We start from the raw sequence: 24,969 nt of genomic DNA, 5'->3' as shown, positions 1-24,969 counted from the left end.
TCACCCACCCCTACAGTGGCTGAAACATGACACCTTGGCAACTGTGTTTTCTGCTCCTTCTCGGTTAATGGGCAGTTATTAGCTATTTGGGGTCGCAAAGAGTCAGACAGGACTGTGCGACTGAGCGACAACCACTTGCTACTTAGAGGCTCCAAATCTTTAATCACTGCCTAACACAGGTGCATGATGGACCAGCCATGTAAACGACGACATCCCACATGCCCCGACAACAGCAGTGTGAGCTGTGTGGATGTCAGCTGTGAAACGTGAAAGCGTTTGCACCTGAGAATTAATGGAATGTGACGATCACGTGACGTTGGGCCTCTCAAGCTGAGAGGGTGGCCCTCTGGCGGCACCCGAGCTTGTTCACCCCCAGGTACCGAGGAAAGGGCAGCCCCTTCCCTCCCCTTGGTCTCCCTCCCAGTGGTGGGCTGAGTGCCTGGGAGCCAGAGAGGAAAAGTGCTTTGTGGGACCAGCTGGACGGAAACCAGAGTGTGGCTGCTCCAAGGAGCCTGGGGGAGCAGGCAGGGGCCAAGGCCCAGCTCACCCCTGCGCTGTAGGCAGGACGGCCAGAGCCCCTCTCTCCCACTCACCACCACGCCCCCAGAAGACAGCCATGTGCGAGCTTTGCACCCCCATGACCGCTGCCCACAGGAGAGTCTCCATAAATATTCACTGAATGGATTCAACCCCAGATTTTGGCTTTCCCCTGTGAAATGAGGAGCCAGACGAGACATCCGAGGACCCTAGCGGAGGATTAACGCCGCACTGGCCACCGGGATGGGGACGAGGGCGGAGGAGCGGACCGCCAGGACGCCCACGGGCTCGGCTCCACCGGCCCGAGGGAGCTCCGGGGGTGAGGGCTGTTTTAGGTCAGAGCGCGGGGAGCTAGCCGCTGGTCACCTGAACGGCTGCCCCAGGCAGGAACCCCGCCTTCCGAGCAGCCCCTCCTTTACCTGTGGCGCTTGACCTGCAGGTGCGGCAGCGCCGCCCAGGACGCGCTTTTCACTCTTGATCCACTGGGGTCGCCCTTCCAAACAATGACCTGGAAGCGCGGGACTCCCCTCAGGGGTCAAAGGCAGCCTGGCTCCGTGTGGGAGCCCCAGAGCAGGCCCACTTAGCAGCGTTCCTACTGTTTGCTGTGCGGCCAAGACTGAGAAATTATCCATACACACTAGCGGCTTTCGGGCCTGCTCATTTTCAACCAAGATCAACTCAGAACGGCTGCAGGCCGGGAGTGCACCTCACAAGGAGCGCTCCTGCTCTAGCACCCCAGGGGTCTGTCCCCCGCACACCACCTGTCACCCCAGCATTCACACGAGCCCCTCCTCCCCCGTGCTCCCCTCCCCTCAGGTATAGTCTGTGGACCATCACATCGGGACCCTCTGGCTGCTCACTGAAAGTGCAGATGACTAGGCTGCCCTGGACCCAAGTGCGGACCTGGGGTCTGCACTTAACCAATTTTTCTTCATGCTAAATTTTGAAAATGACTTTGGTAGAAAGAATTAACATTTCGAATAATATACATTGTGCATAGTGATCACTAATAAATACAGCCATCTGTCTTTGAAAATCAGGATAATCTTAAACATCGAGGTGGTTTAATCCATTTTCATTTACTTTACCATCTAACTTAAACTAGAATCTTTAACTTTTCATACAATCTTAACTTTAAAGATGGCCACTTGCTATTTTACATGCAAAAAATCCAGACTCATCTGGAGCGTACCCATTCTTCACTCTGCACCCAGCACGCAAGCTGGGCCGGGAGGACAGAGGCCGGTGGCCTGCAGTGACCTCAGGTGGCCAAGCACCACCCCCAACCCCACAGCCTGCTCCAGGCGCGGTCACTTTACTTAGCTTTTTGTTTCACAACTTTTCCAGCACAGATTCTTCTAGCATTTACCTCTGACAGCTGCATACCACTTTAGGACTGTTCTTGTAACTGAGTGAAGCGCAAAGAACTGCTTCAGTCCACTCAGAACTTGAGGAGCGGAGACTCCGTGTTTTCCTTGTCAGCCTCTGGGCTCAGCAGGATCAGAGGGGAAGCCAAGTCTATGAGCTGCAGGAGAAAAGCCACACAGGTGAAGGGAGCGTCCGCGACCCTCTTCCCGGCCCACAGACCCCAAAGGACTGGCTCTCTGAAGCCGGGGCTGCCTGCGGCTGGTTCCCCACGGTTTGGCCAAAGTACTGGGTGAACTTGGCTCAGGCCCAGAGGAAAGGCACCTTGATCACCACGCTGAAGCAGCTGGAGGCAGGCAGCGGCACACCCAGAAGAGCTCTGAGTCCCTCTGGCGTTTCTGCTCCCTGTTAAGCGCTGGGGGCCGTGGCCCCAGAAGGGCTCCGTCAAGATGCCTCCTTGGCACGCACGCTGCTGAGGGTGAGGCGAGCCGAGCCACGCGGCCCTCGGAAGCCCCGGCGGCCACTCTCCAGGGTCATCATGACGTGCCTGAGCATCAAGCCCAGCAGAGACCACCCGAGGCCAGAGCCAGCAGGCCCTGCACAGCTCACCTGTCCCACCTCGTCGGGGGGCTTGGCCACGGCCTTCCTGTTTGCCTCTGGGGTGTTTGCCAGGAGGTCGACAAGGGGCCCGCTTCCAGACCGCAGGGCCACGACTGCCTCGGGGCTCCCGCAGAAGTCAATGAGTGGGCGGCCGTCCAGGGTGGTGGCGAGAGCCTCCCCGGCGAGGCTGAGCTGATCCAGTTTGAAATCCACAAGGAGAGCCTGGACAACACGCTATAGTGAAGGGCCCTCCCAGCGCCTTCCGTCAGCCCTGGGGAAAGCAGGTGGGCTCTGCCTAGGCCCCGGGGGCTGCTGGTCTGGAGGCCTAAGGAAGGAGGCTGGGATGGCCCCGGCGGGCCAGGCTGTGGTGTGTGAGCACCGAGGACTCCCCTCCTGCCAGTGGTCAACATGGGAAGCCCCTCCCCTGTGAACCCCCGTCCCGGCTTCCCACCCCTCCCATGAACCCCGGGAGGTGTCCTGCCCCGATGTCAGACACAGGGAGATGCAGCTTCTGTCTCCTCCAGGGGAGGAGGGCCCACGGCCTCCTGCCTCCCAGCCGGGGCCCGGCTGACACCACAGGCCCGGGGTCACAGGCGATGTCCTCGGTCACCTGCAGGGCCCAGGACCGCATGCGTCGGCCCCGCCTGCACCCCTCACCTCACTGGGGGCTGCGGCTTCAGGGGACTGCTCTCCGTCCAGGGGAGGAGGTCCCACGGCCTCCCACCACCCAGCCGGGGCCCGGGGCCACAGGCGATGTCCTCGGTCACCTGCAGGGCCCAGGACCGCATGTGTCGGCCCCGCCTGCACCCCTCACCTCACTGGGGGCTGCGGCTTCAGGGGGCTGCTCTCCGTCCAGGGTGACTTCTGTGGTGAAACTTTGTGAAAAAGTAAAATCGCTCTTTTCTGGAGAAAAGTCCAGTGCCTGTGGCACAGCAGACAGAGGTGAGCAGCTGCCGTCGGGGGACAAGTCGGGGCGCCTGGATACAGGCTGGCCATCGCCCTCCCTGGCAGGCGCAGTTCTGCAGAGAGAACAGAGCACCCATCAGGACGCTGCACACGGCGCTCTCGTCTGCCTGTGACCCGGGCGGACCGTGGTGGGAGTGGAAGCGGCATCCGGGGCAGAGCGGACCCCCAGCACACAGTCACCTGAGGTTTTACGAATTGGAGATGAATGGACTGCAGCCTTTAACTCTCACCTCACTGTGGATTTTTTCTGGGGCTCAGAAGAGAGTCGCCGAGCAGATGCAGGCAGGGGAGAAGTCAGAAGCCTGGGCACAGTTGTGGGGGTTGCCAGAGGGAGGCTGGAGAGCCGGCGGCCAGCAGGCGTGGGCAGGGCTGACAGGCGCCTCGTGCTCACGGGGGTCCTCACGCTGCTGACAAGACTCTGTGTGGCTGAGGACCACCTCATGGGAGTGCTGTGGGCCACCCTGGAAAGAAGAAAGCCTTCAGCAGAGATGACCCCAAACAAACACCCAACGGCTCAGCTGCACACCAACAGTAGAAGCCTGTGGCTTTAACGTGGAAGGCTCAGGCCAGCGAGGCCCGTTAGAGCCCTGGATGGCGGGGGGCATGGCACCACCCCCCGGGAGCCCTGGGGTGGGCTTCAGTTCCTCAGGGGGCCCATGTGAGGTTCCGCTCTGGTTTGGCTACACATTAGGGGGGGAACCAGGAGGCACTGCGTGGGAGTTCATGGGGCTCCAAGTCCCCTCTTGCTGGCACTCCTGTTTCCACGAGGGGGTCCAGGCCCAGGTGGCCCAGCGGGGTCATGCAGTCTCCCTGTGAGCTCCCGCTCCGAGTTCAAGGCCCCTGAGCCGAGTGAGCACAGGCAAGTGGCCCGGGCGCCAGGTTCCCCACCCATCTCTCCTTCCCACCCTGACCGTCCGCTCTGGTCTTGCTCTGACCCCGCGTGCGTGGCGGGGAGGCGGCCCAGCGTGGCTGGTGCTGGGAGGGGAGGCTTGGCCCAACCCCAGGAAGTACCTGCCAAGTTCACGTACAAGCAGAGGCAGCCCCAGAGCCCTGGAGAGCCGGGAGAAGGCCAGGCTGGCCTGGGGCAAAGCCGGGAGGAGGGCCCCAGCCCTGGGGCTTGTCCTGCCCGAATCACCCTGAGGGGTCTGAGGCCGCACTCCCACTCTGCTCAGGGGCACTGGCACCAGGACCCTGCCCTGGGTGCGGCATGCCCGAGGGTCGGGTGACCTCACTGCACCCCGTCCCCAGCTGATGGGCACAGGACTGAGGGGCTGGGTCCCTCCTCTGGGACAGCACTTGGAGCTGGGGAGGGCCAGGTGTGTGGACAGAGCTGCCCGCCCCCTCGGGGGGGAATGCCCTCTGTGTGAAGGACCCCCAGGAGTGCACACATGCATGGGGCGTGTGTTGTGTGTGCACGCGTGCCTGTGCGTTCTCTTACTGTTTGCCTGGTTCCATTCCCACTGGGCAGATGAGGAAATGAGGCCAGCAACCTTCCATAGGCCGCATGAGATGCTGACCAGGCAGCGGCAGCCCTAGGACCCAAACCCGAGCCTGAGCCAGGCCGGTGGTCTTCAGCCGCAGCACACAGGGGTCACCTGAGACCTGCAGGCCCTCGGCTCCACCCAGACCGACCGAGCGGAACCTCTGAGGAGGGTGGGCGGTCTGGTCTAGCCAGAGACCCACATGGCAGGGCTGAGGACCGGCAGCCCTGCCCCAGGGGCCAGTCTGTGCCGCCGCCAACCTCAAGGGACACCACGGCGGCTCAGGAGACCAGGCTCAGGCCAGGCCCGCGGGGCCAGGCTGGGGGGCCCCACATGTCAGAGGACACGCTCTCAGAGGTCACCGGGGACGAGGCTTGTTCTTGTAAGAAGAGAGGAAGTAGACAGACGCGTACCTCCCCACCGATGTGCAGGACTGCGGCCGCTGTGCCCGACAGGACTTCGGCGTAGCACCGGCCGGGGGCTCACCTGAGATGAGAGAGGAAGTGAGCGGTCAGGCAGCCGGGAAACACCACCTTCACTGCACAGACAGCCTCCTCTAAGCGTCTCTGTCCTCCCAAGTTGCAGGGAAAACCTGTGGCCCCAGAGTGCAGGGGGACACGTGCCCCCTTCCTGGGGACCCACCCAGGGACCAGCAGGTGCAGAAGAGGAAGAGCCCTGGTCCCACCACTGCCCTCAGCCTGGCTGACCCCCAGATGGGGACGGAGCACTCGGCAGATGACCCTCTCAGAACTCCCATGAGCCCCCTGCAGCAGAGCTAACGGGGAGTTGGAGGAAGGTTCCAGGCGGGCCCCACGGAGCCTGCCACCACCTCTGCTCTTGGGAACTGGGATGGCTCAGGGTCATCACAAGACACAGCGGTATTTACGTGCCATCTGGCGGCTGACAAGGGTTTCATGTGATCTCACCTGATCACGGGGCGACAACAAGCGGGCTCAGAGGACCAAGCCCAGGGCCACCATTCACGGGACCGAGTCCCAGACTCACCCGGGGCCAAGGCTCAGGTAGCAGCCCACTGTCTTGGAGACCACGGGCAGAGGCCATGACAGCACCAGAGGGGAAGGCAGCCCAGGTCCCCGAGGAACCAGGAGAGGCCTGGGCCAGGGCCCCCCATCTCAGAGCAGCCTACAGCAGCCCCCACGCGACAGGCCCCCTCCCTGCCCCAGTCCACGTCCCTGCGCCTCTTCACAGCAGGATCTCAGAGCGCCTCCTGGACACGCTCATACCCACCCCCCACCTCCTGTCCCCTGTAGAAGCTGATCTTATCAACACGCTGTAAAAGCCACCCCACCTCCAACCTGTTTCCTGAGGCATTCACCTTCTGCCTCTACGGTACACACCTTGCGGCTTCTTCAGACATCTCGACGGGAGCCCGGCTCCCGCGGGGTCCCCACCCCGGCCCACGCGGCCGCCGGCCCCCAGGGTTTCTGTTTCGGCAGCGGAGCGTCTAAGAACCGCACACAGCCCACCGCCCCGCAGCCCCCGCCCACCCCACCTCCAGGGCTGAGAACTGCTTCCGCCTTTTGCTGCCTTCTTATCGGGCATCCTGTGATAAGGCATCCCTGCACACGGTTCAGGCCACCTCCTGAGGGAGCTGCGCTGACCAGCAAGCTGAGAGAACCTGTCTGTCTAAACTGTTCTCCAACTTCCTCTATTCATGCCATTAAGCACAAGCCGGAATCAAGACTGCCAGGAGAAATGTCAATAACCTCAGATATGCAGATGACACCACCCTGATGGCAGAAAGTGAAGAGGAACTAAAGAGCCTCTTGATGAAAGTGAAAAAGGAGAGTGAAAAGGTTGGCTTAAAGCTCAACATTCAGAAAACGAAAATCATGGCATCCGATCCCATCACTTCATGGCAAACAGATGGGGAAACAGTGGCTGACTTTATTTTTGGGGGCTCCAAAATCACTGCAGATGGTGACTACAGCCATGAAATTAAGACGCTTGCTCCTTGGAAGGAAAGTTATGACCAACCTAGACAGGATATTAAAAAGCAGAGACATTACTTTGCCAACAAATGTCTGTCTAGTCAAGGCTATGGTTTTTCTAGTAGTCATGTATGGACGTGAAAGTTGGACTGTAAAGAAAGCTGAGCACAGAAGAACTGATGCTTTTGAACTGTGGTGTTGGGGCAGACTCTTGAGAGTCCCTTGGAATGCAAGAAGATCCAACCAGTCCATCCTAAAGGAGATCAGTTCATTGGAAGGACTGATGTTGAAGCTGAAACTCCAATACTTGGGCCACCTGATGCGAAGAGCTGACTCATTGGAAAAGACCCTGATGCTGGGAAAGATTGAAGGCAGGAGGAGAAGGGGATGACAGAGGATGAGATGGTTGGATAGTGTCACCTACTCAATGGACATGAGTTTGAGTAGACTCAGGGAGTTGGTGATGGACAGGGTGACCTGGCGTGCTGCAGTCCATGGGGTCACAGAGAGTCGGACACGACTGAGTGACTGAACTGAACTGATACTTATGATCTGACAGTGTACTTACCTGACTGCATTTCTTATCTTTTACTAGAAAAATGTAAGTTCCATCAGTAGGAGCTATCTTACCATGATGTCCCTTGTACCCAAGACTGCCGAACAATGGACAACACTCAACAGATGGCTCACTCCTTTTTGGGGAGCGGGGCGGGGGGGGGGGGGGCGTGGCACGTGACAGCTCCCTGAGCAGGGATTAAGCCTGCACCACATGCCGTGGGAGCGCAGAGGCTCAACCACTGGGCCAGGGAAGCCCCAGCGTGGCTCATTCTTCATGAGCAGGGGCTCCAGTGAGGTTTTCTGGTGCTAACAGCCACCTGAGTTGGCCAGCAAAGCTGACTTCAACATCCTGAAGCTGCTAGACGGCACATGCTTGAGAGAGGAGGCCAGAACCAACCCGGCCTTTCGTGCAGCCTCCTGCGTGACACACATTCCTCAGATGAGCTCACCTTGACCAGACGCCGCACCTACCAGACACCACACGGGGCTTTTTGCCCAGTGGCCCCGGCAGGACGCTGCAGCAGATGGGGAGAGCCCGAGGAGGTTGGAATTGGGAGCGGCAGAGGACGAGACAGGAGGGAGTCAGAGAAGAGAGGACTAGAGAGAGAAGCTCCGGGAGCCTGAGAGGGACCCCAAGTCCTGGGTGTGCAGTGAGCAGCGGCGCGTGGGTCAAGAGCGAGCGCCAGGAATGCTGCCTCATCACAGGACTGGGGAGCACAACCAGCAACTGGCCAGAGGGGACACGGCACAGGCAGGAGGGGCTCGGAAGGGCCGCACATTGGAAAGGCCGAGACCCCACCATCAGAGCTCTAAAGGCAGCCTTGAATGAATCAAGTTCTCCTGAAACCTAACTGCCTGTCAAAGCAAGGTTCAACTCCTTCAAGTCCAGACATGCAGAAAACTTATGATGTCTAACAGACAATAAAAAATCATTAGACATGTGAAGAAGCAGGAACATGTGACCATCACCAGGAAAAAAATTAGTCAATAGAAACAGGCCCAAAATAATACAGAGGATGGAATCAGGACAAAGAGACTTTAGAGCAACCACTGTAGATATGTTCAAGAATTCACAGGAAAACAGAAACACCATGAGGACAAAAAAAAGGGAGACTGTAAGGTCAGAAATGAAGATTTAGCTGGATGGACTAAGAGCAGGTTAGACTTACTGTGGAAAAAACAGACATGTGCGCATGCAGACAGGCCAGCAGAAACGAGCCAAACGGAAGCACAGAGGACGGTGGGGGACGGAGCTCGAGTGACCGGGGGGACGGAGCTCGAGTGACCGGGGGACGGAGCTCGAGTGACCAGGGGGACAGAGCTCGAGTGACCCGGGGAGAGCACAAGAAGGCCTCTGACACAGCGACTGGAGTCCCAGGGCCGGGCGGGCAAGGAAGCGTGATGAAGAGACAGTGGCTACAGTTTCCCAGACCCAATTTAAAATATCAACCCACAGAACAAAGGAGCTCAAGAACGCCCAAGCAGGGTAAACACAAAGGAAACCACACAAAAATACGTCAGTAACCAAAACCCTGAAAGTAACAACAGAAAGTCTTAAGAGTAGCCATGAACACCGATATGTTTACACGGAGGGGATTAATTCAAGAAATTCACCCACTAATCCAAACCTACAAAAATTAAAAGACATATAAAATGCTTTATAAGAAACGAAAGCAAACACCATCACCAAAACTGATAATTATCTGAACTTTAAATATAATTTGTTCACTATTTTAAAAACATGTTAAAGTTTATCTATGACTTACCAGTAGAAAACCTGGGAATTTTAAATTGATTCGTAGGGGTAGGCACAGCCTTTGTCTTGGAGTTTAGGCAGGAATCGCGCCTTCTTGTACTCCCGGTCTTAGCCCTTTGAGAAGACTGTGACAAACCACAATGAGAGCTGGGCCCAGGGCCTCCCTGTCCCGGGGTCTGGGGCTGGGGGAGAGATGCTCTGGGAGGCCTCCTGGGCTGCTCCGCTGCCCACTCCGCAGCCCCTGGCCTCTGGCTTTGCCTGCAGGCCACGCCCCCGGGGCCCGCCTTCAGGGACGGCCGTGGCAGGGTGAGCCCCGTTCTGCCTGTCTGGCTGGAGCTTGACCGGGCACTGTCCGCAGAGATGGCTGGACGTTCACTTGGTTCAGCTGGAAGAGGAGACAGAAAAGCTGGTTGTCACTCAAGCTGATGCTGTGTTTAAACAATGGAGTTATTTAACACACACACACAAGATATGCTATCTTTAGCGTATCTACCTCAGAATGTGGAAAAGAAAGCAACTTATTTCTATCATGGTGATTTCCATATTAAAAAATACGACATAGGAACAATATTCTGCATGTCCACCAGGCAACATCCTCAAACACAAGGCAACCCAGGTCGCTCGTGGCTTAGCCGAGTGTGATCCAAGGCGCTGATTCTAGACACGATCGCCAAGACGTACAAGGATGCACGAACTCAAGCTCTCTTGTCCCCACTGACTACGTCGACAGCAGAGCCCTATCCCAGCAGAGCAGGTGAAGACGGACAGTCTGGTCAGATGCCCCACCTGGCCAATCAGGGGTGCGGGCAGGGAGACGCGGAGAGCAGAGGCTCCTTACTGGTCAGTTCCTTTCAGCCACAGGGAGGCTGGGTTCTGTCTGTTACCAGGACTGCTTAAATGAGCTGGGTGAAAATAGGCAGCTGCCAAAATAGCGGACACAGAGGCCAACCTGGCGAAAGGTTCTTAAAGAGAAATTTAGGAGAAGGGCTAAACCGCAGCCCACGTCAAACAGTGTGTAAGGCTCACAGTGCTCTCCCCGCCACACTGACGGTCAGATCCCCATCAGATCTGACCCTGGAGATTTTGCCACGGAAAACAGAGGAACACACACTCACCAGAAGGCCGCCCCCAGCCTGTCTCGACCTTTCCCAGAGGTAGGCTCAGAAATCATAGACAGAACTGGTGCTGATGCCTGAACCAACACAGCCAGACTCACGGCGCCTAGTGTAGCAAAACTTCATTTCCCTGAACACGCGCCGCGCGCCAGACACGGGGCCCGGTGGTCCTCAGGCCGGCAGAGACACTGCGAGGGCGGGGCCACACCCCCAACCCCCGGCCCCCGGTGTGTAAAGGTACAGACGCAACTTCAGTTCTCCTGACCACCCAGGCGGTCAGGGCCCCAGATCAGACCGGCCTCGCTCCAGAGGAGAGACTTCTCACGTCTGTGTACAAAACACAGGCCGCGCTACCCAGCTTAGAGCCTACCCAGCAAATCTGCTTCGAACAAGGTTTTAGTCCTTGAGGGCAGGAGGCCGCGTGACTTCCCACAGCCTCCTAGGGTTTCTCCCCTTTACCAGCAGATGGCACCCTGGGCTTGGAAAGACAGCAAAGTCGCCTGAGTTGAAACAGGTTTGAGCAGATTTAAACCAACACCCAGGTGTTACACTACCTGGAACAGCCCTACTTTAAGATCCTCCATTTGGTCACGTGGCTGAGGCTGGCCTCAGCGTCACGCCGGGCCCGTGGCACCAGCAGGGCACGCCCACCTTGTGACGGCTTGTGTTCAGTTGTGTCTGACCCAGCGACCTCATGGACACAGCCCACAAGGCTCCTCTGTCCATGGGACTTCCCAGGCCAGAATACTGGAGTGGGCTGCCATTTCCTTCTCCAGGGGATCTTCCCAACCGAGGGATCAAGCCCAAGGCTCTTGCATCTCCTGCCTTGCCAGGCGGGTTCTTTACCTACAGAGCCACCCGTGACAGCTTAACTGAGCCGAGACTGAGAGCGCCCGCTGACCGTGCCTCTCCGCGGAGGAGGGGAGGCATCTTGAGGACGGAGGCCCCAACAGTGTCCCCACCCCAGACCAGAGCAAGCCTTCCAGAGCCTGCGGCTGAGCTGAGTGGTTCTGGAAGTCTGGCAGGAGCACGGCACTCAGGGCTGGCCTTACCTCTGCCGGTCACGGGAGAAGCAGGCACAGCGGAGCTCAGGCCCGCGACGGACCCTGACGAGGCCCTTCCTGCCAGGCCGCCAGCACCCCCAGGAGGTTTTAGCACGGTTCTCTTCAGCCCAGACTGAAACAGAGACTTTGTTACCTACCCAAGACTTAGTTCTGCAAAAGTTGGGGTTTTCAACAGTCTACAAGTTATCATCTCAAATCAGAGAAAGGTCGAGCAGTGCTCCCCGGTGTGGCCGCCAGGTTCCCTGTGGGAGGCGCACCGGGAGCCTGCTGACCGCGGGCGTGGGGCCTGGACCCCAGCCTGTGCACTCGATAGCTGCAGGGCCCAGTGTGGGCAAGCTTAGCAAGTATCACCAGGGACATGGCACTTTCACAAGCACACAGAGCTCAGCGCTGGAAAACAAACGGCAAACATGAGGACGGTCGCCTCCACGCCCGGGAGGAGCTGTGGTTTTCAAAGCGGCAACTGCCCATCTCCTCGGTGCACCAACCCTGTGAGGGAAGCAGGGCCATCTCTGCCATCAGACACCCCGATGTCAGCTCAGGGGGGCCGACATTCCACAGTGCCCACAGCTCCCCGGGGGCAGTGGCCAGGCCCTCCTGTGTGCCAGGCCTCCGTGCCCTGCATTTCAGCACACCGCCCCTCCTGGATCCTGCCTTCAACCTCCTAAACCTTGATTTTGGTCCAGACGCACCCCACATCCCACATCCTCAAAGCTGCCCCTTACTCCCTGCGCTCACAGGCCAACCCCCACCCCTGCCCCAGCCCTGGCCAACCCACCTTGTTTGGAACAGGGAGCGACCGCTTGCCTGGGACCAAGTGGCTTCCAGCGGCTGACACGCCGGCGACGTCCCGGGTGGTGCTGAGCTTGTCCGGGGGCATGCTGCTGTGGGCGTCCTTTTCGTTTTGGACTTTCATCCTGGGAGGACTAGCTGGTTTCTGTCTCGTGGGCTGAAAATTGTAAATTGAAATGTGAGGACTGTCTAGTCTTCCACAACGTAGAGACACACGAAGGCTTCAATTACAGGGCAGGCACCATCCATCTTCCCAACATGCAGTCCTCAATCCATCAACCGGAGAGAAAAGAATATAGCGGTTCACCTCCTCCGCCAAGTTACCAGAGAAGAATGATGATGGAGCCTGCTTCCTCATTAGAAACAGGGTAAAATAATACCAAGACAGACCATTGATAGGAGAGAACTCCTCCAGGGCTCGTCCTCAGTCAGGATTCTTATTTAAGGGTGATAATGAGGAAACTGGGTCTAGTTACACAAATTTTAAAATGCCGCACGGAAAGGAATCATTCATTAAATAGCCATGCCCTGTACCAGAGGAGCTGCTCAGCTCCAATAAATCTTCACCTAATACTGAAGGCCATTTTTCTTCAGCGAGCAGAGCCCAACAAAGAATAAATTCCTCACTTTTAGGTACAAGGGCATTCGTGGAAGGGATTCATGCTTCCATAAATAACCCCTCATACTAAGAAGAGTTCATAAGAAGCAAAAGAAGCTCATAAAGCAGTAACCTTCTTTCTCCTTTACATCATTTTTCACATTGAGACATGCTTCACGTAAGTGAGGGCCCACCGTTTACATCACCTTTACACCGGGACATGCCTCTCCTAAGTGAGGGCCCACCGTTCACGTCACCTTCTACACGGGGACATGCCTCTCCTAAGTGAGGGCCCACCGTTCACGTCACCTTCTACACGGGGACATGCCTCTCCTAAGTGAGGGCCCACCGTTTACATCACCTTTACACTGGGACATGCCTCTCTAAGTGAGGGCCCACCGTTCACGTCACCTTCTACACGGGGACATGCCTCTCCTAAGTGAGGGCCCACCGTTCACGTCACCTTCTACACCGGGACATGCCTCTCCTAAGTGAGGGCCCACCGTTCACATCACCTTCTACACGGGGACATGCCTCTCTAAGTGAGGGCCCACCGTTTACATCACCTTTACACTGGGACATGCCTCTCCTAAGTGAGGGCCCACCGTTCACGTCACCTTCTACACGGGGACATGCCTCTCCTAAGTGAGGGCCCACCGTTCACGTCACCTTCTACACGGGGACATGCCTCTCCTAAGTGAGGGCCCACCGTTCACGTCACCTTCTACACTGGGACATGCCTCTCTAAGTGAGGGCCCACCGTTCACGTCACCTTCTACACGGGGACATGCCTCTCCTAAGTGAGGGCCCACCGTTCACGTCACCTTCTACACCGGGACATGCCTCTCTAAGTGAGGGCCCACCGTTCACGTCACCTTCTACACCGGGACATGCCTCTCTAAGTGAGGGCCCACCGTTCACGTCACCTTCTACACCGGGACATGCCTCTCTAAGTGAGGGCCCACCGTTCACGTCACCTTCTACACGGGGACATGCCTCTCCTAAGTGAGGGCCCACCGTTCACGTCACCTTCTACACGGGGACATGCCTCTCCTAAGTGAGGGCCCACCGTTCACGTCACCTTCTACACTGGGACATGCCTCTCTAAGTGAGGGCCCACCGTTCACGTCACCTTCTACACCGGGACATGCCTCTCTAAGTGAGGGCCCACCGTTCACGTCACCTTCTACACGGGGACATGCCTCTCTAAGTGAGGGCCCACCGTTCACGTCACCTTCTACACCGGGACATGCCTCTCCTAAGTGAGGGCCCACCGTTCACGTCACCTTCTACACGGGGACATGCCTCTCTAAGTGAGGGCCCACCGTTCACGTCACCTTCTACACCGGGACATGCCTCTCTAAGTGAGGGCCCACCGTTCACGTCACCTTCTACACCGGGACATGCCTCTCTAAGTGAGGGCCCACCGTTCACGTCACCTTCTACACCGGGACATGCCTCTCTAAGTGAGGGCCCACCGTTCACGTCACCTTCTACACGGGGACATGCCTCTCCTAAGTGAGGGCCCACCGTTCACGTCACCTTCTACACCGGGACATGCCTCTCTAAGTGAGGGCCCACCGTTCACGTCACCTTCTACACGGGGACATGCCTCTCCTAAGTGAGGGCCCACCGTTCACATCACCTTCTACACGGGGACATGCCTCTCTAAGTGAGGGCCCACCGTTTACATCACCTTTACACTGGGACATGCCTCTCCTAAGTGAGGGCCCACCGTTCACGTCACCTTCTACACGGGGACATGCCTCTCCTAAGTGAGGGCCCACCGTTCACGTCACCTTCTACACGGGGACATGCCTCTCCTAAGTGAGGGCCCACCGTTCACGTCACCTTCTACACTGGGACATGCCTCTCTAAGTGAGGGCCCACCGTTCACGTCACCTTCTACACGGGGACATGCCTCTCCTAAGTGAGGGCCCACCGTTCACGTCACCTTCTACACCGGGACATGCCTCTCTAAGTGAGGGCCCACCGTTCACGTCACCTTCTACACCGGGACATGCCTCTCTAAGTGAGGGCCCACCGTTCACGTCACCTTCTACACCGGGACATGCCTCTCTAAGTGAGGGCCCACCGTTCACGTCACCTTCTACACGGGGACATGCCTCTCCTAAGTGAGGGCCCACCGTTCACGTCACCTTCTACACGGGGACATGCCTCTCCTAAGTGAGGGCCCACCGTTCACGTCACCTTCTACACTGGGACATGCCTCTCTAAGTGAGGGCCCACCGTTCACGTCACCTTCTACACCGGGACATGCCTCTCTAAGTGAGGGCCCACCGTTCACGTCACCTTCTACACGGGGACATGCCTCTCTAAGTGAGGGCCCACCGTTCACGTCACCTTCTACACCGGGACATGCCTCTCCTAAGTGAGGGCCCACCGTTCACGTCACCTTCTACACGGGGACATGCCTCTCTAAGTGAGGGCCCACCGTTCACGTCACCTTCTACACCGGGACATGCCTCTCTAAGTGAGGGCCCACCGTTCACGTCACCTTCTACACCGGGACATGCCTCTCTAAGTGAGGGCCCACCGTTCACGTCACCTTCTACACCGGGACATGCCTCTCTAAGTGAGGGCCCACCGTTCACGTCACCTTCTACACGGGGACATGCCTCTCCTAAGTGAGGGCCCACCGTTCACGTCACCTTCTACACCGGGACATGCCTCTCTAAGTGAGGGCCCACCGTTCACGTCACCTTCTACACGGGGACATGCCTCTCTAAGTGAGGGCCCACCGTTCACGTCACCTTCTACACGGGGACATGCCTCTCTAAGTGAGGGCCCACCGTTCACGTCACCTTCTACACCGGGACATGCCTCTCTAAGTGAGGGCCCACCGTTCACGTCACCTTCTACACCGGGACATGCCTCTCTAAGTGAGGGCCCACCGTTCACGTCACCTTCTACACCGGGACATGCCTCTCTAAGTGAGGGCCCACCGTTCACGTCACCTTCTACACGGGGACATGCCTCTCCTAAGTGAGGGCCCACCGTTCACGTCACCTTCTACACCGGGACATGCCTCTCTAAGTGAGGGCCCACCGTTCACGTCACCTTCTACACGGGGACATGCCTCTCTAAGTGAGGGCCCACCGTTCACGTCACCTTCTACACGGGGACATGCCTCTCTAAGTGAGGGCCCACCGTTCACGTCACCTTCTACACCGGGACATGCCTCTCTAAGTGAGGGCCCACCGTTCACGTCACCTTCTACACCGGGACATGCCCCTCTAAGTGAGGGCCCACCGTTCACGTCACCTTCTACACGGGGACATGCCTCTCTAAGTGAGGGCCCACCGTTCACGTCACCTTCTACACGGGGACATGCCTCTCTAAGTGAGGGCCCACCGTTCACGTCACCTTCTACACCGGGACATGCCTCTCTAAGTGAGGGCCCACCGTTCACGTCACCTTCTACACGGGGACATGCCTCTCTAAGTGAGGGCCCACCGTTCACGTCACCTTCTACACCGGGACATGCCTCTCTAAGTGAGGGCCCACCACTTTAAAGTGTGCACTTCAGTGGTTTTCAGCGTCCTGTCACAGCGTCACTCGACAACGTTTTTGTTGCCCCTAAATGCCACTCCTGGCCGTCAGCACTCCTGGCACCTCCCAGCCAGCTGACCATGGACCCACTGTCTCCAGAGCAAGCCACGACTCGCCTGCTACGGTCACTTCCTGTAAATGAGACCGTACGTGGGACCTTCTGCGTCTGGCTTCTTCCTCTGACCGTGTTGCCCAGGGTCACCCCTGTTTACCGTGTGTCAGTCCAGCATTTCTTCACGGGCCAAAAGTACCCCACTGCACGCACAGACCGCATTCTCCTCACCCAGTCATCGGCTGGTGGGCATCTCCATTGTTCCTGCTTTTCCGTTTTTATGAGTGAAGCTGCTTTCAACACTGCTACACGGTCTCTGTGTGGACACACGCTTTCAGTTTTCTTGGGAACGTGCCCAAGTGGGACATGTGGAATTTCTGGATCATGTGACAATCCCGAGTTTAACTTTTCCAGGAACCGCCCAACTGTTTTTCCACAGAGGCTGCACCACTGCACGGCCCTATGGGCAATGCACGGGGCTGCAATTTCTCCACGTCCTCATCAACACTTTTTTTAATTCTCACTACAGCCATCCTGGGCTTTCCTTGTAGCTCAGTTGGTAATCATCTGCCTGCAATGCGGGAGACCCTGGTTTGATTCCTGGGTCGGGGAGATCCCCTGGAGAAGGAAATGGCAACCCACTCCAGTATTCTTGCCTGGAGAATCCCATGGACAGAGAAGCCTGGTGGGCCACAGTCCATGGGATCGCAAAGAGTCAGACACGACTTAGCAACCACACCACCACCACAGTCATCCTAGCAGGTGTCTTGAAAAGACACATCTAGATGGTTCAATCAAGAGGTCCAGCCTTGTCTACAGGCAATCCTCACAGGTGACGGTATGTCAGAGTCACTTTGCACAGAAACAACATGGGAAGCGACGGGGGTCCCTGGGTGAGCTCAAATAGCTCAATGGTCCAGCTAACCCCTCACTGACAAAAACTCAGCTCTTTGGCAAAAGAGTGCTTCTTACAACCCAGAAAATTAAAGGATCCAGAATAGTCATGGGCTTCCCTGGTGGCTCAGACAGTAAAGAATCTGCCTGCAATGCAGGAGGCCTGGGTCTGATCCCCTGGTTGCGAAGATCCCCTGGAGGAGGGCATGGACACTCACTCCAGTATTCTTGCCTGGAGAACCCCATGGACAGAGGAGCCTGGTGGGCTACAGTCCACGGGGTTGCGAAGAGCTGGACACGACTGGGCAACTAAGCACAGAACAGCTGAAATTACATCACAGCCCAGGCCCTGAGTCTATGTGTTACCCACACAAATCCGGGCCCAAGTCCGGTGTCACACGTGGACCCACGCTGCTTTCATTCTGGAAAAGTCACTTCAGAAATTTACACCCAAATGACCTCCAGGAAGAGGCATCTGCCAGACTACAGGACAGCTTCAGCCCTGGAGAAGCAGAGGCCACGCAGCCCCTCGAAGGGTCTCTGTGCAGACCCGCGCCCAGCCTGGTTCAGGTCTGGGCTCTGCTAGCAGGCAGTTGCGGGCTCAGGAGCCGCTCAGGGATCTTCTTTGCCTGTGCTGAGTGTTCTGCATGGACCTAACCCTGCTGACAGCCCCGCGAAGCAATGCTCCTCTCTAACCGGCTGGGAGTGCTGAAGCCGGTGGCCAGGGCCGCAGAGCTGGGGACGGCGCAGGGCAGGCTCCCGGCTCTCCCTCGCCGCCCCTGTGCTACTGCCCCTCCCTGAGCTCAGAGTCAGAGGAGGCAAACCCAGGTGACGGCCGCAGTCTGACCCCTACCCTGCTACCCACAAGCCGCTAGGACTCCCAGCTTCCTGGAGCTGGCTAACAGCACCCCAAAGGCACACGTATCCCCCACCACATGCCAGAGCAGCACCTCCACTCATGTCTGGGAGGAAGGCAATCTAAACACAGTCATGGCTCAGAGGGAGACTCACGGCCACCCAGAAGGGGGATCTGGGGAAGAAGCTGCTGTTAACGCACCCAAAATCCCTACCGGGAGCGGGGAGTGGGCAGGTAGGCGAGAGGGAATGTCCAGTGCTGTCACAAAACTGAAGGGAAGACCTCAAACGGAGTGGAGGAGGAGGTGTCCTGGAGTCACTGAGATAGGGACCCAGCCCTGCCTGTGCCGCCCCGCCTGGCTCCCCACACCACGGACACAGCTCCTTCTGAGCTTCCCATGCCAGCATCTCTGAGCCCTCCCTCCAAGTAAGACATCCCCAGGCTCCGCCCACAGTGGTCTATTCCCGGGCATAAACCCGGAGGGCTCAGAAGCAAGGCAGCGTCTGGCCCCCGGATAAAAGTGCTGGGGGGGCTACCTTCTCCACAGTCGAGTGAAGGTTCTTTCCTCGAAGGGACGAGGTTCGGGGCGGCAGCAACTTGCTGGTGACCTTCTTCTGAGCCCCGGCGTGGTTCGGAGGCTGAGCAGCACTGGGCTCTGCTGGCAGAGAAGGGCACGAGGCGGGCGGCGGCCCCGAGGTCTCGGGGCAGCTGGTCTGGGCAGGAGCGGCCGGCGGGGCTGCACTAGAGGCGGGCTGAGTGCCCCGGAGCAGTGGTACCCTCCAGAGGCCATCCGACAGGCAGTATGTCTCCCGCTTAAGTGACTTGGGGCTTTTCTTCGCTTCGTTTTCTCTATCGAAGAGGTTTATTTTGAGTTTAGACTCCTGTATGAACCCTTCCACTCCCTGGCTCCCGGGGTCTGCGGGCTGGGCAGCCTGGGCCGCCTTGGTTCTGCCATTGCTTTGTATCTGGAAGGCCAGTAAGTGAGCTTCTTTATAAACTTCCACAAACTTTTCCCCCGTGAGCGGACTCCAGGTGAAGTGTCTTTCAGAAGCTGGCAAAGGAGGTTCTTCAGGAAGCTGATTATTTAATTCTAAGCTGGCAGCAATACACCTTTCTTTATGGCCAATTGGTCCAAAAAAGACTTCATCCTCTTCATTGGCACTATGTTAAAAGAAAAGGATTATTAACAACACTGGCATCACGCGAAAGGCTTGACTGAATGTGGTTACACCAAGGCAAGGGGAGAAAACTCATTTTTTTTACCTTGAAGAAGACAACGAAAGGTCGAAGTCAAACTTTTCATCAGCCAACAGAAGAATGTCTGGGGAGGAAAAAGTCAGCCGTTACCTTAGGGGTGGGCTGATAATGAGCAAACATCACCAGTCTCCACAGCGATCAAAACTCTTTTCAAATTTAACTTCTCCAATGTGACAGCAGTATTTTAATAATCACATTTTCTCAAGGAGCTCTAGATTATCTTAATTTTTCCTTTAAAAAAAAACAAACAGCATCAGCCATTCTGTGTTCGCTAAGCTGCCATCAAAGCCCAAGTCCTTGTTTTTAAGTCCTTATATTAAAGACTTGATCTAAAATGCATTCACTGAGTCATTTGATTAGCTTTGCAAGACGCAGTCAGTCATTTTCTGGTACAGAACATTTTCAAAAGACCACCTGCCTCAGCTCCCCCACTCCACAGTCACAGACTACAGCTAGTCCTCTTTCAAAAGCCAATTCAGCGTCCCTCACAGGCACAGGAGGGGCCCCATGCACACCTGAGGACCATCACCTCTCCCTGGAGCCCGTCCTGAATGCTGGATAAAGCGCCGCCGACATCCTGTGTACATAGGGCTGAGCCCCTGGGCGAGGGCACCCCTTGGCTGGGGCCACCGCTCCCTGCCCCAGCTCCACATCCTGCTCTAGGTCTGCCTCCCTTAGGGCGTCGTGGGGCTCCCCCAGGCCCGGACCTACGTCTGCCTGAGCATCACCATCCCGTAAGTGTCTCTCGACCTTCTGTGGCCCCACCTAGCCTGGAAGCTCCTCCAAAACAGTAAATGCCTAGTACTCTCCCGAACTCCACCTCACAGTCTGGACACTTAGCAGATATTTCTCAAAAAGCAATGAACTGGGGATTCCCTGGTGGCCCAGTGGTTAAAAATCTGCCTTAACCAACACTAGGCAACACTGACCAACAAGTGAACAAAAGCAAAGAATGTGGAGGTTAAAACTGCCACCACGCACAGACGCTCTGATTACATACAAGAAATAGCAAGAAAATCAGCCGAAACTACTATAAAGTGTGAAAGAATAAAAGCAAATGTCTGAAGACAAAATTATTACAGGACAAATCAACAGCTTTCATATCTAAAGAGAGCAGAAGATGTAATGGAAGGCCTTATTTACCATACACCAAAGAATGCAAAACGCCTGTGAGTTAACAAGAACTATGCAAGATGGATATAAAGAAAGTTTAGCGTGTCATAAAAGTAACATATCAAATAAAAGGGGAAAATGCATTATTCAATGAACGGTATTGAGATAAACTGGATAGTCCTCTGAGAGGGAGAAATATATGCACCTGAAGTTTGACCCATAGCTCGTAGACCATACCAGGACAGATCCCCAAAAGGTCCAAGACTTAACTGGAAAAAACGAAACCCAAAAGGAACAAGAAACCACGGGGAAATGGCTGTACAGCCTGGAGCGTGGAGGTCTAACTCTGACACCACGGGGAAATCTCTGTACAGCCTGGAGCGCGGAGGTCTAACTCTGACACCACGGGGAAATCTCTGTATAGCCTGGAGTGCAAAGGTCTAACTCTAACACCGCGCTGGAAACCATAAAGCAACAGGTTGATAGCCCAATATATTAAAGATGTAACGTCTCGTGTGACAAAAACCACCGCGAGCAGAGCTGGCAGGAGCAGCAGACAGGGAAGAGAACACGGGTGGTCCCATCGCGAAGGCTGCTGGCGAGCGCCCCCAGACCGCAGGCGAGCGCCGGACACGCGGGAAGAGCGGGCAAAGGACAGGAGCAGAGCGAGGCATGGGGGCGAAATGGGACGTTCTGAAACGCACAACCGGAAGCTCAGTCGCACTCAAAAGCAAGAGCCATGAAAAATTCAGAGACGGCCAGGACTCCAGTTTTCACTGGTAAGACTGCTGAAAATCTAAGTTTGATTTGTAAGTTACCACAGCTCTACGGAGGGTAGCCTGACAGTACCTACCAAGAAAGAAACGCACACACCCTGACGGGAAGCCTACTGCTGCTGTCAAATACCCCACCTGGTTTACTGCAGCAGCACTTGCAACGGCGAGACACCAGCCACAAAGCCAAGTTCCCGGATGGCAGATAAGCGCACAGCACAGCCCCACAGTGGAATGGAAGACGACCTGGGCTCACAGAAGAGCAATAACACTTCCTATATTGATACACAGAGCTCATCAAGATAAATTAGAGGCAAAACCCAAGATGGCGCCCAGGGTTCTACCTGCTATAGAAGAGGGGGGCTGGACTGACACGTGCACAAGTCAGGTCTGGACTGCCCAGGAGGCCGAGGTCAGTGGCCTCTGGAGGTGGTAACTGGGCAGCGGAGGGGCAGAAAGGAGGAGGAGATGGACTCCTCACTTTCCAATGTGCCTAAAACCTAGGGAGTCAGTTTCATGGGTCACTATCAGAAAATTCCAAACATCTGCTGTAGGGAAAGGAATCCTGTGGCCGGGAGTCAGGGGAAAAGCCTTCCACACCAGGCTCCGCCACTGGCTCAGGGTGACCTGGGCTAGCTGCCCCCTCCATCCACTCTGCAGACGTGGGCTGCGTCCTCCGCTAGGTGCTCCTCGGGGGCTCACTGTCCAGCGGGAACACACCTCGGAAGGCGGTGTGGGGAGGGGCCGCCGGGAAGTGGGGACACCTCTGAGGCCAGTGGCTGGAGGAGGTGGAGACACAGGTCAGGTCAGATCCTGGGTGGCATCCAAGCCATGGCAAGCTTTTAATTTATTCAGAGTGCAACGGGAGCTATCGAAGGGTTTTAAGCAGAAGAGTGTTGTGCTCTAACTTTTGTTTTTAAAAGGCTACCCTGGTGGATGTGCTATAAAAGAAGCAGGCGGTATCTACTGAAATTACAGTGCACACATTGGCTAAAGTGCAAAATATACATGTAGGTGGCGGCGAGTTAATGTGGCTGAGACCAAGGTGGTGGCATTCGGGTGGACCTGGAAAGAGGTAGATGGATCCAAAACATACTGTGGAAATGACAGTAACTGATGACTGAACAAATGCTTCACAATTTTCTCAGCTAGGTCAATGGACAGGCAATCGACTTCTATTACAGAGACAGTAAAGAAGGAAACGGCAACCCACTCCAGAATTCTTGCCTGGAGAATACCATGGACAGAGGAGCCTGGTGGGGTACAGTCCATGGTGTCACAAAGAGTCAGACAGGACTGAGTGACTAACTTTCTTTTCACTTTTCACAAAGACAAAGAACCAGCCAAAAATGGGGTGGGAGGTGGGACCCGCTGAGTAAGAGGTGGGAGACATTCACGTGAAGACGCCAGCCAGCTAGGTGGATGCAAAGCCCAGAACTCAGAGGAGAGGCTGCACCCCAGACAAAACGTGGGCACCACCAGAAGATGGAAGGGTTAAAGGACTGTCTGAGAACCTGCAGGAGGGGAGGGGGAGTTCAGAGAGACCCCAGACCAGGTCCTGGGGAATTCAGCTTCAGAAGGTGGGACAGAATGAGAAGTCTGCAAACAGCTGGAGATATACCGGCCAGAGTGGACAGAAGGAAAAGCAACAAGCCAAGCTGGCCAAGTTTCCTGTAGGGGAAAAGGTCAAAAGCCACTGAAAGAACAGAAAAAATGACTGTGGATTTCGCAACACGGATGTGCTCAGTGACGGACAAAGGGAGTCTGGGTGAAGTGAGAGGGCAGAGAGGGTTCAGAGGGGTTGAAGGCTGTGGAAAAGAGCAGCGAAACAAGTGGGGAAAGTTCTTGCTCTGAAGTCTGGCTCTGAATGAGGCACACCGCAGCGGAGAGGGCGTGGAGCACGTGAGGGCACGTCGGACAACAGGACCTATTTATACATCAGTGATGAGCGTGATGAGCGTGAAGAACAGACAAGGAAAGATATGAAGGATGGGTGACACACAGAAGTCCTCAGGAAGCAGCAACAGGGGTTCGGCTGCATGTGGAAGGCCTGGAAAGGGAGGGCATACACGCGAGGGTGGAGGTCAGGCTGCGGCAGCAAACCCTGTTCTAGACCCGAGGAAGCGGCGCTGATGACTAGCAGTCTTGTGGCTGTTTCTGCAGAACGGGGGTATTAAGGAGAAACTGGGGTACTCAGTCTCCCTGACTCGCACACATGTCATGAAGACAAAGGCTATAAAGATGTCCCCACGCTTCAGCAGAAAAAGAGGGCAGGGCCCGTAACTCCTTTTGTGAGTCTGTGCTCTCACTTCCACATTCACAGCAGACAGGAACAGAACAAGACAGCAAGGCTACAGGCCAGGCTGACTGGCCCGATGTGCTGGTAAAGATCCTGGACAAGTCTCAGCAAACGGACACCAGCAACCAGCCAAGAGGCAACATCAGCTCCACAGACCTGAGTGCCTACGGAGTATGTCAGGCCCTGGGGACACTGAAGTATACAGGACGGAGAAGAATCCCTGCTCCGCGAGAAGTCACAACTGAGGGGTAAAGGGAATGTAGAAAACCCGGAAAAGAAAGAAGTTAGAGGAATGCAAAAACTCCGGGGAGACAGGGAGTTTACCGAGGCGCAGAGAACGGGGTGAGTACCGAATAAATAAACGAGCAAGTTCTCGCAGGAGCATTAAATCGACCTGCGTGTTCCCTGAGCCCCCCAGACCGACAGAGCTGCGGAGACAAGGACGTACCTTCCTTCTTGGGAGCCTCCATCTCCGCTTCTTGGGGGGGCCAGGCAGGCTGAAGTCACGTCGCTTCCTCCTTCCCCGGCCAGGGCTGTCAGAGGTCACAGCAAGGAGCAGGAGACAGAAGCGGGGCGGGTGTCGGAGCCGGGGTTCCCCTAGCCCCCCAGGGAAGCCCTCACAGTGCGGGCCACTGCAGCACCGGCTGGGCAGAGAGGGCTGGTTAGGGAGAGACCTCGAGGCCGGCAGAGGCCACCGCGGCCGCAGCCCAAGACCCTCCGCCCCGGGGCCCGCTCGCCTCTGGGCCGGCGCCATCCGAGGCACCCCGAACCGGGGCCCCGGATCCGGACAACCAGACCTCCCCGGCTGGGCTTCAAGCCAGGGGTCTTCGGCTTGAAGACCCCCTTCAGCCTCGCCGGAGCGCGCCAGGGGGGCCCCGCCGGCCCCGACCTGGCCCGACCCCCCCGCCCCGAGGACCGCTGACTGCCCCCCCTACACAGAGCCGCACCCGGGTCGCCCGGCGACACCCTTACCCCAGAGCCGCCGCGACACCCCAGCCGATGCGCCTGCGCCCTGGGTTTAAACGGGGCGCGCAGGAAGCGCTGCGGGCTGCTGATTGGCCGGTTTGAAAGGCCCCGGGGCCCGGTGCACCCTGGGGGTTGTAGTGAGTGCCGCAAGGGAAAAAAAAAAAAAGAGGGTGGCGCGCGTGCGCACTGCCGTGGCTCGCTGCGCGTGCCCGAGGTCCGGCCAGAGCGGGGCAGCACTGGGCTGGGCGCCTTAGGGCTCGCCTGGTGTCTCCGTAGGCTCGGCATCAGGACAGCTACGTGTCGCAGGGGACACGGTTACGACACCAGATCTCCATCCTTAAGTGAAGATCCAACCCCTATGGTAGGAAATAGATGCGTATGCCCGCTTCGTAGAGCACTGCG

At 56.9% G+C, this 24,969-nt stretch overlaps 1 protein-coding gene across 1 annotated transcript; it reads right to left on the bottom strand.

Annotated features, from left to right (window-relative positions):
- Window positions 1-1,513: 1,513 nt before the first annotated feature.
- GTSE1 (G2 and S-phase expressed 1) lies at window positions 1,514-24,071 on the bottom strand. The gene is made up of 9 exons (XM_068971233.1): window positions 24,050-24,071; window positions 19,423-19,480; window positions 18,807-19,320; window positions 9,226-9,340; window positions 5,363-5,435; window positions 3,699-3,929; window positions 3,317-3,521; window positions 2,512-2,724; window positions 1,514-2,062 (listed from the first exon to the last, which is right to left on the bottom strand). The coding sequence occupies exons 1-9, from the start codon at window positions 24,069-24,071 to the stop codon at window positions 1,979-1,981; spliced, it is 1,515 nt and encodes a 504-aa protein (XP_068827334.1). The 3' UTR covers window positions 1,514-1,978.
- Between the last annotated feature and the right edge of the window lie 898 nt (window positions 24,072-24,969).

Source organism: Capricornis sumatraensis, chromosome 4 (assembly GCF_032405125.1).
Source record: "Capricornis sumatraensis isolate serow.1 chromosome 4, serow.2, whole genome shotgun sequence".
Classification (NCBI taxonomy): domain Eukaryota; kingdom Metazoa; phylum Chordata; class Mammalia; order Artiodactyla; family Bovidae; genus Capricornis; species Capricornis sumatraensis.
Note: the sequence above shows the minus strand (reverse complement) of the source record. Positions and strands in the feature narration are given on the sequence as shown.